The sequence below is a fragment of the Mesoplodon bidens genome (genome assembly GCF_964165515.1).
Source record: "Mesoplodon bidens genome assembly, chromosome: 5".
In the NCBI taxonomy this organism is placed as follows: Eukaryota; Metazoa; Chordata; class Mammalia; order Artiodactyla; family Ziphiidae; genus Mesoplodon; species Mesoplodon bidens.
This window is the reverse complement of record NC_138161.1, coordinates 112938697-112951403: the sequence shown is the minus strand read 5'-3', so window position 1 is coordinate 112951403 and position 12707 is coordinate 112938697. Positions and strand designations below refer to the sequence as shown.

The following is a 12707-nucleotide window of genomic DNA, read 5'->3' as shown; positions in this document are numbered from 1 at the left end:
GTGAGAAGACAGCTGTCTATGAAGCAGGAAGCACGCCTGCACCACACATCAAATCTGCCAGTGCCTTGGACTTCCAGCTCTGAAACTGTGAGAAATAGATGTCTGGTATTTATAAGCCACCCAGTCTACGGTACTTTGTTACAGCAGCCTGAATAGACTGAGACAGCCGTCAATGGTGCAAAAGGGGTCAAGAATGAGAAAGAGCAAAGGTTCTGGATTTGGGGATTGAGAGGTTCTGGATTTGGGAAATTTCACAGACAGCAGAGTCAGGCATGTTGGACCCACTCCTTTTATAGCTCCTGAGCTGTGGCCCTGGCCTTCTTACAAGAAAGCACAAGCCTCCTCCCTCACCAAGCAGAACCAGCTCCCACCTGCCGGCTCAACACGAGGGAAGCCGTGCTGGCCACGGCTGTGCACTGTCCAGCAAGCCACCCCAGTGGAGGTGGCCAAGGCAGACCGGCATGTACAACATGGGCGTGGGAGTGGAGGGTACTGAAGAGCCGGGCCAGGCAGCAGTCTTCCTAGAGAGCCAAAGAGTGAGGCTTGGAGGTGCACCATTTCATTTTTAAATGTAGAACAAAGAATTAAAATGTGCCACATGTCACTTTATTTTCTAAAATGTATTTTCTCTCTATCGGCCTGACTTCTCCAGCAATAAAATCATTTTGGCATGACACTCATCTCACATAGATGAAAATATAATCCAAGAAAATGGTATTGTAGGAAGTTTAAGCCAAGCAAATGCTTGACAGTACCTTGTTTAAATTAAGTTGTCATGCTGTTTAGCTTTTTACAGTAATGCAGCTCTGTGTCTCCACAGAGCCTTGTGCAATGATGAATGTTTTGGAAGAAACAGGCGAGGAGGTGGGAAAGGAAGAGGCCCCGAGCTGCCTGCCTGCAGGCTAAGGAGTCAGGAGGTGAGGAAATGGAGGTGATGAGAAGATCCACTCTCAGGGGAAGCTTGGAGATGATGTAAGAGATATGACACAGAGGTTTGAGATGTAAGGATGACATATGACATAGTGGTTTGAGTGGAGGGGAGGACGTGCCAGGTGAAAAACACCAGACTAAAGGAAAGTCTGCATCCTGAACATGAGGCCCCCAGCACTGTCCCCCACCTCCACCCTGCTCTCAGGACTGTGGGAGCCAGGCGTGCCCCTGGCAGGAGACTGGAGAACTTTCTGGAGAATATGAACTGCACCAGAGGAAAGACCTACAGAAACTGACATTTGGGAGACTTCTGATGAAAGAGCCCACTTTGCCACAGGATCACCCCACAGTGATGCCCTCCTGCCAACCGCCACCCACTCTGCACGTAGAACTTCGAATCAGCCTTTCAGGGCCTCTTTCTTAAAAATGAAGGAACGACCAAGGACTATAAGAGAGCTTTGAAGAAAGCTTGCAGCAGTTAACTCAGAAAACAAAACAGGATCTAACAGAAACAAAGAAGCCTGGAAAAAAACAGATGATATAGAGAGCAGAACAAAATTTCAAAAGAAAATAAAACCCCTAAAATTTATAGGTTGAAAGAGTCAAAAGGAGATATTATAACCATAAAACAAGAACAGGATATGATTTTAAAATTAACAGAGAACAACAAAGAGCTCTTGGAAATTAAGGATAGCCAAAACAAAAAATTCAGTTAAAAGGTTGTAAGTAAAGGTGAGGAACTCTCCCATAAAGTAGGGAGGAAAAAAACGAATAAACTATCGAAGAAAGATTAGAAATATAATGATAACAGAAGGTTCAAACCAGGCGCTCCAATATCCATCCAACTAGCCAGAATTCAAGAAAATTTTAAAAAACAAAGCCAGAGAAAACAAAGGAGAAACTGTCACAGAAATCACTGAAAATTCCAAATGGAAAGTGCCTGGCCCAATTAATAAAAAATTTCACTATGCAATTTTAAATCTCAGGGTAAAGGGAAGATCTTTAGCACTCTGAGGAGAAGAGACAGGTTACCTACCAAGAGGAGAAATCAGAATGGCACCAACTCCTAGATGCTGCTGAATGGTAGAAGGTAGAGCAACAATGACTTCAAAATTCATCATTCATGTTTATTTCCCCACAGCAAGCAATCCTCTGGCAACTCAGCGTGGGATCCCACAATTCAACTTAATTCGGACACTATCTACCTGGAGACAGCATGAGATCCCACAACTAAGGGCTCCATCCTACAAGACTGTCCCCTCCCCTTCAGATGGCACTCGCAAGTCCAGGCTGTCTGTCACCTGTGCTTCTGACCCACAGGCTATAGATTGGAGGTTCCAAAGATCCCTTCCTTGGGTTCAGTTAATTTGCCAGAGTGGCTCACAGAACTCAGAGAAACATGTTTCTTAGTAGATCACCGGTTTATCACAGACAGATATAACTCAAGAACAGTCAGATGGAAGAGACGCACAGGGCAAGGTACGGAGCTTCCATGCTCTCTCTGAAAGCCACTGTCCCCTCATCTCCATGTGTTTGCCAACCCAGAAGCTCTTCACACCCAGTCCTTTAAGGTTTTTATGGAGGTTTCACTACACAGGCACGACTGATTAGATCACTGGTCACTGGCGTTTGAACTCAATCTCCAACCACTCTTCTCTCCCCTGAGGTGGGAGAGCGAGGGGGCCTGAAAGTTCCAACCCCCAGATCACAAGGTTGGCGCCACTGGCAACCAGCCCCCATCCTGAGGCACTTTCCAAAAGTCACCTCATTAACATAAAAAAAAGATAACTTATGGTTCTCATCACTGGAAATTCTAAGGTTTTTAGGAGCTCTATGCCAGGAACGGATGAAAACCAAATATATACATATCTTATTATAAATCACAATATTACATAAGGGAAAATGATTTTCAGCCTACATTTTTATATCTCCTACCAATCACATGTCAAAGTGGAAAAGTGACACATTCCATTGTAGACAGAAGAGGATGATCTGGGATCCAGACAACAGGGACCAATACCACGGAGCAGGGAAGGCAAGTACCAGTATAACAGCTGTGATCAGGCCCGAGACTGTCCATCCAGGAGAAGGACAATGAGGAGGGAGTCTCCAAGAGAAAACATAACATAGGGAGCACTGAGGAAAATGCCTATAAGTATTTGAAAGCTCTACAGAGAATTTTTTAGAATAGCGATAATCACCTAGAAAAGAAAGCAAATGAAAAAATGGAATGTTGTGGGTTGACTGGTGGCCCCCCAAAAGATATGCCCACGTCCTAATGCTGGGAACCTGTGAATGTGACCTTATATGGAAAGAAAAAAAGGTCTATGCAGATATAATTAAGGCTCTTGAGATGAGATTATCCTGGATTTAAGTTGGACCTATTTCCATTGACAAGTTTTCCTTATAAGATACACACAGAGGAGAGATAAGAGGAAGAGAAGGCCATGTGAAGACAGAGGCAGAGACTGGAGTGATGCAGCCAAAAGCCAAGGAACTCCTGGAGCCATCAGAAGCTAGAAGAGACAAGGAAGCATTCTCCACAGGCTTTGAAGGGAGTGCAGCCCTGCCAACACCTTGATTTCAGACTCTTAGCCTCCAAAACTGTGAGGGAATAAATTTCTATTGTTTTAAGTCACCAAGTCTGTGGCAATTTGTTAAAGCAGCTTTAAGAAACTAATACACGGAGTAAATTTAATTTTAGGAAAAGCTGAAAAATATACAAAAAGAAAGTAGAGTACACGATATGACTCAAAAATTAGTATTTTTATTCTCCGTATTACTTTACTACATATAAAAATTAATTTTAAAAGAACAAATGACATGTTAGGAAAATTTTTTCAACATATGTAACAAACATTGTCTAGCACTGATATAAAGCTAAACAAATATTTGTTTTATGTTAAATTAATTGCTAAGGTAGAAGAGCTATAAATCATTAAAAAGTAAGAAAACCTAAAGGAAAAACAGGGAAAGAGTACAGATAATTCAAAAAAAATAAATACAAGTGGCAATAAAAATATGAATAATATTACCCTCATTAATGATTTAAGAAAAGCAAATTTTTATTTATTTATATTTATTTTTATTTTTATTTTTTTTTATTTTTTTGCGGTACGCGGGCCTCTCACTGTTGTGGCCTCTCCCGTTGCGGAGCACAGGCTCCGGACGCGCAGGCTCAGTGGCCATGGCTCAGGGGCCCAGCCGCTCCGCGGCATGTGGGATCCTCCTGGACCGGGGCACAAACCCGTGTCCCCTGCATCGGCAGGCGGACTCTCAACCACTGCGCCACCAGGGAAGCCCCGAAAAGGAAATTTTAAAAAAGAGCACAATTTTTGCCCATCACGTGGCAGAAATTTAAAAGATTGAACATATCCAATATTGTCAAGGGTTTGGGGAATCAATAACTCTTACATACAGTTACTGGGAGTTCAGAGCGGAAAAATATTATCTCAAGGCCATTTGGTAGAACCCCCTAAAATTTTAAATGTGCTTGATCAATGTCCTATGAGTTCTACTGATAAGCCTTGATCCTCCAGGAATAATCCTTCAAATTTTGTACAAGGATATTCATGTCAGCAACTTATAACAACAACAAACTGGAAAAACCTAAATATCCATCAATAAATTAATGTTTTATATGGAATATGGAATACTAGGCAGGCATTAAAAAAAAAAATGAGGGAATCCTAAATGTACTGACATTGCAGGGTGTCCATGATATATTATTGGTTGGGAGAGAAAGAGCAGCAAAACAATGTAGAATTACATTTTTACAAAGAACTATGTTTACATGTTTATGTATGTGCACATGTGCGTATGTGCTTGTACATGTATAGAAAATAGACTGGAAAGATGTTCACCAATCTCCCTCTGGGGATGGCAGTGCAAAAATGGAATAAGGGGAAAGAGCTTTCACTTTTTACTTTATATTTCAAATTAAAAAAAATTTTTTACAACATAAAAACATTAATTTTGTCTTTGAAATAAAAGAAAAAATAAAATTTGACAAGTGTATTTAATTTGTTTTCTGATTTTAAAATTAACTGTTGTGGTTTTGAAATGTGTCTGCAAATTCTTTGATACTTCTCCATTCAAAAGGTGGAAACTAAATTCCCTCCCTTTGAATGAGGGCCTAAGTAACTCATTTCTAACAAATAGCTTGTGGTAAAAGTGCTGCTATGTGATTTCTGAGGCTAGATCATAAAAAGGATAACGCATTCTCTCTCTCTCTCCCTCCCTCCCTCCCTCGCTCTCACGCTCTCACTCTCTCATTTGTTCTTGAGGAATCCGGTCACCCCATGACTTGAGGACACTTAAGCAGCACTCTGGAAAGGACCACATGGAGAGGAACTGAAGCCTCCTGCCAACAACCAATAAAACTTGCCAGTCAGATCCACCAGCTCCAGTTAAGCCTTCATATGTCTGCAGCCCCTGAACCTCATGAGAAACCCTGAGCCAGAACCATTGACCAAGCTATACCCGAATTCTTGGCCCACAGAAAAGGCAAGAAATAATAAGTGTTTATTGTTGTTCTGTGCCACTAAATTTGGGGGTAATCTGTTCAACAGCAATAGCAATGAATACCTACCAATCTCCCTCTGGAGAGTAGAAGTGGGGAAATGGAGGGTTTGTTTTTTTTCACTTCCTACATTTTTACTTTATACATTTAAGATTGTTTGGATCTTTAAAGTCATTTATATTTAAGGAAAGGGAAAGGAATAAAGTTAAGACTTTAAAGTATTTCAAAAACTTTTTTTTCCTGACCTTAAAAATAACACTAGTGAAAAAGGACAAAGTTGGAGGACTGACACTACCCACCTCCAAGACTCACTATAAAGCTATAATAATCATAAAAGAGGGGTACTGGAGAACAGATAAATAGAGCAATAAAACAGAACAAAGAGCCCAGAAATAGACTCACACAAATACAGGTAACTGATCTTTGACAAAGGAGCAAAGGCAATTCAATGAAAATAGGATAGTCTTTTTAACAAACGGTGCTGGAACGACTGAACATCCACATGCCAAAAAAATAATAATAATCTAGATATTCACCGTATATTTTCCACAAAAATTAACTCAAAATGGATCACAGACCTAAATGTAAAACACAAAATTATAAACCTTCTAGAAGATAACACTTCATTACAATTAGAAACTTCTGCTCTGCAAAAGGCTCTGCTAAAAGAATGAAAAGACAAGCCACAGACTGTGAAAAATATTTGTAAAACATATATCTGATAAAGGGCTTATATCCAAAATATAAAAAGACTTCTTAAAACTCGACAATAAGAGGACAACCCAATTAAAAAATGGGACCTCACCAAAAATGATATAGATGTCAAATAAGCATATGAAAACATGCTCAATATCATATATCCTAGGGAATTACAAATTAAAGTAACAATGAGATATCACTATGCCCCTATCAGGATGGCTAAGATCCAAGAAACTGACACCACCAAATGCTGCCGAGGATGTGGAGCAATAGGAACTCTCATTTGTTGCTAATGGAATGCAAAACAGTACAGCTACTTTGGAAGACAGTTTGGCAGTTTCTTACAAAGGCAAATATAGTCTTATCATATGATCTAGCAACCATGCTCCTAGGTATTTATTCAAATGGGTTTAAAAGTTACATCTTCGGGTGGGAGGGAGGGAGACACAAGAGGGAAGAGATATGGGAACATATGTATATGTATAACTGATTCACTTTGTTATAAAGCAGAAACTAACACACCATTGTAAAGCAATTATACTCCAATAAAGATGTAAAAAAAAGTTACATCTTCATTAAAAACCTGCATACAAATGTTTATAGAAGTCTTATTCATAATTGCCAAAAGCTGAAAGCAACAAAAATGTCCTTCAATAGGTGAATGGACCAAAACCAAAAAACAAACTGTAGTACACCTACACAATGGAATATTACTCAGTAATAGAAAGATATGAGGTATCAAGGCGCACACACACACAAAAACAAAACAAAAAACATGGAGAAACCTTGAATGCATAATGCTTAGTGAAAAAAAGCCAGGCTGAAAAGGCTCTATACTGTATGATTTCAACTATATGACGTTCCGGGAAAGGCAAAATTATAGAGGCAATAAAAAGATCAGTGGTTTCCAGGAGTTCGGGACTAGGGGTAGGGGACGGGGATGAAATATATGGAGCCCAGGAATTTTTAAGGCATTAAAACTATTCTGTATGATACCGTAACAATGGATACATATCATTATATATTTGTCAAAACCCAAAGAACTACACAACACAAAGGATGAATCCTCATCTAAACCATGAATTTTAGTTAATAATAATGTGTTACTATTGGTTCACCAATTATAACAAACGTATCACACTGATGCAAGGTTTTATAGGGGAAACGGGTAGGGAAAGGAGAGAGAAAGGATATGGGGACTTCTGTACTCTGTGCTAATTTTCTATAAACCTAAAACTGTTCTAAAAACTGAAGTCTATTATTTTTTTTTTAAATAGCACTAACTAATTGAAGGAAAAGTAGAAACAAGGTAAAACAGCCACCCATAATCTCAGCAGAAAGATGACCACTGTTAACACTTGGGCTTAGTTCCTTCCAGTCTCTCTTCCAGTTTTTTTTTTTTCAAATGTCTACATGTATGTCATTTTCTAAAAGAGTTGAAATAATTCTGCTAAACCCATTCTGAAGGTTTATGGTCTAGTTTCAGTTGGGATTTTTAACTGCAAAGAAAGTAGCCCATATAAAACACCAGTGATACCAAAAACAGATTCTAGAGGGGCCAGTTACTATGGGAATAATTGAAAATAAATTTCATTTCGCACTACACCCTGGTAATGTACTGACCAGAAGGAAAGAGAAATATTTGGAGTAAGTCAGAAGAGCAGCCAAGAAAACTTCTAATCAAGAAGGCAAATACAACAGCCTACTGAGGTTTCAAAGAAGCCAGTAGCATCACCCTGCAATTTAACTACTTATGCTCTTGCAGCAACCATGTCAGCAGGCGGAAAGGACCCAGGCATGAAGTCTGGAGGGGCGCTCTCTCGCGCGCTCTCGCTCTCTCTCTCCTTCACTGACAGTTTGATGGCCAAACAGCCAGCAGGTCTCTCTCAGGATGTGGGCTGTCTCTGCAGCGTGGTGCAAAGCCAGGAAAAAAATCACTCCTTCCCCCCAATGGAGATGTTCCAAATGTTCAGCAAGCTGCAAGGCTCCGGCTGGAGTGATCAGGCTGGACACTGCATTGGCCCTTAGCACTGGAGTGGGCCCTGGGGGCCCCCCGATGTACAGGGGTTAACACTTTAGATGCTAGATCATGGGGCAGTCTGGAGGTTCTGGGGGACGGACCAGGATGCCAGAGGGTAGGGGGCACGCAGGGAGCTCAGATGAGTGACTTTTCCCACAGAAGAATCTTAATAGATGAAAAAGCAATAAAGCCAGATGAGGGTGTACCAATTGAACTGTCACCTTCCCGCAACCAACACTTTTATGAAAGACGAGACTGTTTAGAACACACCCCAGGGGCAGCCTTGAAGGGGAAAAGAAGTGCCACTATCATAGAAAGACAGTGGTAGTGTTCCCAACTCAGAAAAGAGCTCAGCTTTACAGTCAAACAGATCCAGTTTCACACCCAGATCTGCCATGCATTACTACAAATTATATAATCCCCGCTTTCCTCATCTGTTAAATGGGTATAACTGTTCCTCCCCCATGAGGTTATGATAATGAGAGAAGCCCTGTGAGGTGCTAGCCAAAATGCCTGGCATAGAAGTGCTCATCCAATACAGCGGCCGTCGCTGCCACCACCACCATTAGAGGTGGCTGGTCTGTGCTCTTGATCTCTTTCCTTTTTCTTTGTTAACACAGCTGGTGGCCCCAGCTCCCTTTCTCTGTCCATATTCCAATGTAGATGCCTAATCACTATTGCCATAAAAAGACAAAGTACCCAAAGTGTGAAATATCAGGCAGTTATCTTTTTCCTACAGCATCCCAGGAATAGTTCCGTACTCTGGAGAGAAACAGACTTTTGATGCCAAACCACCCCAAATCACAAAGCTACAAAATTATGGACACTTTGGGTAATAGTGTCTCATTCAAAGCATAGGATTTAGGATTAGAGTTGCCAGGTATCCTCAAGGCTGCAGAAAAGCCAGGGTTAGAGTAAACAGTGATTGATTGATTATCAATATATGACACCATTTCCAAATGGTGCAAAAGAATACCCTGCTGTTTATTTTCTTTCTTTAAGCTTAGTTAATAGATTCATATTTTTGTTTTGAAAAAACTTAATATTGAACACATATCTGTCCCGCTATCAAACACAAAACAATCAAACACATATCTGTCCCGCTCTCCCAGAAATGACAATTGCTAACATTTGTTATGTTTGCATCAAGTCCTTTTTAAAAAAGAAATAAAATATGACAGATAAAATTAAAATCTATTTCCTTCCCTACTCCCAAATCTATTTCTTGCATATAATCACTATCATGAATTGATCTTTGTCAAATCCAGTTCTACTTAATTCTGGCCTTTATCTAAATTTTCTTGTTTGTTTTTTTTTAACGGCAAGTAAATAAAAAGAAACATGGGAAATGTGCCCAGTGAAGATGTCTATGTGAGGAGGGGCTTTCTGGCCTCTGAAACTGCACCATGACACACCCCTCAGCTGCTCGGGAACAGCACACACTCACTGCAGGTAAAGGCTATTGGGGGTCGTCTCGCAAACCCAGACCTACAAACATCCAGAAAGCAGTGCAGACCCCCATAAGGCCATCTGCTGAACTCCAAAAGGCTTACCTGGGTCCAGGTGTGTGAAAGAGCCCATCACAAAGTCCAGCGTGGACACGGCCAGCAGGAGCAACAGCAGCAGCTGGAGGCGGATTATCCATTTGACACCTGCTAGGTTAATCCCCAGCAAGGCCAGAAGCACCGCAACTGAAATTCCTCGCACGGCCCAGAGATTCCTGAGGCTCAGCAGATCTGAGATGGATTCAGCGAAGCCAGTGATATACATGGCACCTGCAACACACTGACAGGCAATTTGAGGTAGGAAGAGTCAGCAAGAGAAAAAAGCATCAGGGCTGCCCGGCACCGAGGACCCTGCTCACCTTTGGAATTCAACACCCAGGAACCATCATGGGGGTTAAATGAGCCCTTCCTGCTCAGGAGTCCTGCCTGGGGCCCCCTTTCTTCTCGTCTACATCTCTCCCACCACCCAGAGGGGAGAATGATTGTCAGTGGTAACTAAGATGAAAAGATTATGGAAGGAAGAAGATGGGATTCTGGGCCAGGGAGACCTATAGACGCCCCTGTGAAGAACTAATAGAGGACAGGAGCACAAGGGGGAGTCCCATCTCAAAGCCGTAGAAGGGCACTGAAGCAAAGCCCAGTTTTTTCTCTATTTCTTTGCATGTCACTATTATTATTATTATTTTTTTTTTTTATTTTTTTTGCGGTACGTGGGCCTCTCACTGTTGTGGCCTCTCCCATTGCGGAGCACAGGCTCCAGACGCGCAGGCTCAGCGGCCACGGCTCACGGGCCCAGCCGCTCCACGGCATGTGGGATCTTCCCGGACCGGGGCACGAACCCGTGTCCCCTGGATCGGCAGGCAGACTCTCAACCACTGCACCACGAGGGAAGCCCTATATTTTAAATTACCTAAAACTTAGAAATAAGAAAAAAAAAAAAGTGGGCAGCACATCCTTCCAATGTCATATGGAACAAAGGCTACCCAAGGACTATCTAAGTGAATGTACTTAGTTCTACTCACTGTTTACTACTGATTAAATGTATTAAATGTCCCAGACTTAGTGAAGTTACATGTTAACTTATGGATTTTTTTTCTTCCTGTAGAGATGTACGGAACTCCTGCGTGGTGGAACAGATAACACAAAAGATTAGGGTTTGTGGTCCTGTAAGACATTAACCGGTTTTGTATCTAACCTAGCAATCTTATCCTTATATTTATTTATGAACTTGCTGAACTAGGAATTTATGGATCTGATCCATCGAGGGTCCATACCTCGCTTCTCAACCGTAACATCTTACTGGCTCCTCCACTAACGAGTGAGTTAAATAAACCCTTTGGCACATGTTTATTTTATATTTGCCTGAGAGTCATGATGCTACCTCTTAAAAAACCTGAAACATAATTTCAAATAAATATTTGAAAATAACACCAACCTCATTTTCCATAGTTCCTCAGCCCCCTTCTCTTATCGGGTTGGTCCCTTTACCCTCCCCCAGGGCCAGCAGGGCACTCTCATCACTGTCGCTCTGCACTTGTTGCTCTCTCAGGAAACAAATTCTACTCAAACCTCAGTCAAGCTCCTCCTTTTCCATGAAGCCTTTCCTCATCCCCTGTTTTTGAATAAATACTATGCGTACTGCTGGTACCTTGCAATTAATTATCTGGCTCTGTATTCTATTATTATTTCATGCATATAAGTTTGTCCCCCCCCACCAAGAATGCAAACATCTTTAAAAAAATTTTATGCTGATTGCGCCTTCTAAAATCCCCTGCATTTGCTAACTATGTTGCAAGCAATCTATAAATACTTTATGATACGTTGACTGTATGAAAAATGCTCCAGGAAGCAGACACCATTAAATTCTAGTCCTTTTATATAAAGACAAGAAGGCTTATACGATTTCTGTGTTTGAGGGGAGCTCACGAAGGAGGCTCCATTCTTCACTGAGATCAGCTCACTTTGCAGCTAGACAGAGCATCATTGTCGGTATTCCCCAAATTTAGAGTAGGCATTTCTGTCTGTATTTGGGTGAGGGGGGAAGCCCAATAAATGTAGGGGAAAGACAATCAGAGGAGGGAGGGAAGGAGGGAGAGAGGGAGGGAGGAAGACAGAGAGAGAGAGACAGGAATCTATATTTTTCTGCATTCACCTCAGAATTCAAACTTACTCTTGACTAAATGCCAAGAGTGTGATGGTGACAATGATGCTATTTCATCAGTATTTGGCCAGATCAACAGGACTCCTCATGGTCAGATATATCTGAGTTTTATAAACAAATGTTAAAAATGTTGTAGTGGGGCTTCCCTGGTGGCGCAGTGGTTGAGAGTCTGCTTGCCGATGCAGGGGACACGGGTTCATGCCCCGGTCCGGGAAGATCCCACATGCAGCGGAGCGGCTGGGCCCGTGAGCTATGGCCATTGAGCCTGCGCGTCCGGAGCCTGTGCTCCGCAACGGGAGAGGCCACAACAGTGAGAGGTCCGCGTACCGCAAAAAAAAAAAAAAAAAAAAAATGTAGTACTGATTATTGTTTGTACAGGCATCACTTTCCCAGGTGTCTGAGGTCTCTCACATGCAGAGGGTGATGCCAGAATTTGAATATGACTGGTTGCACCTGGAGCTTCCAAACCGATTACTGAAGTAACCCCAGTAGCGCCCCTCTCTCAGGTTTGTACCTAAAATCACTTTTTAGCCCAAAGATGCCAGTAACAAAAAAAGTAAAAGCTCTGGAGGATATGTGACAAGAGCACGGTGGTCGGAAGCATAGCCTATGAAACCAAACTACCTAAGGCCAAATGCTGTGGCTCCCAGCCTTAGCTGTGTGACTTGGGAAAGTGTTTCAACCTCTCTGTGGCTCATGTCTGCCTCTGTGAAACACAGATAATAATAGCACTTACTTCAAAAGGTTATTGTGAGGAATGGAGAGCCCAGAAATAAACCCACAAACCTACATTCAATTAACCTTCAACAAAGGAGGCAAAAATATACAAGGGGAAAAAGGACTCTCTTCAGCAAGTGGTGTTGGGAAAGA

The 12707-nt window shown here is 41.8% G+C and overlaps 1 protein-coding gene across 1 annotated transcript in view; it reads right to left on the bottom strand.

Annotated features, from left to right (window-relative positions):
* SLC12A8 (solute carrier family 12 member 8) overlaps positions 1 to 12707 on the bottom strand; it is a 132793-nt gene that overhangs the window by 89470 nt on the left and 30616 nt on the right. Inside the window, exon 4 of the mRNA XM_081236090.1 lies at positions 9725 to 9956. Within this exon, the coding sequence (XP_081092216.1) occupies positions 9725 to 9956 (232 nt within the window). The remainder of the gene's footprint in view (positions 1 to 9724; positions 9957 to 12707) is intronic.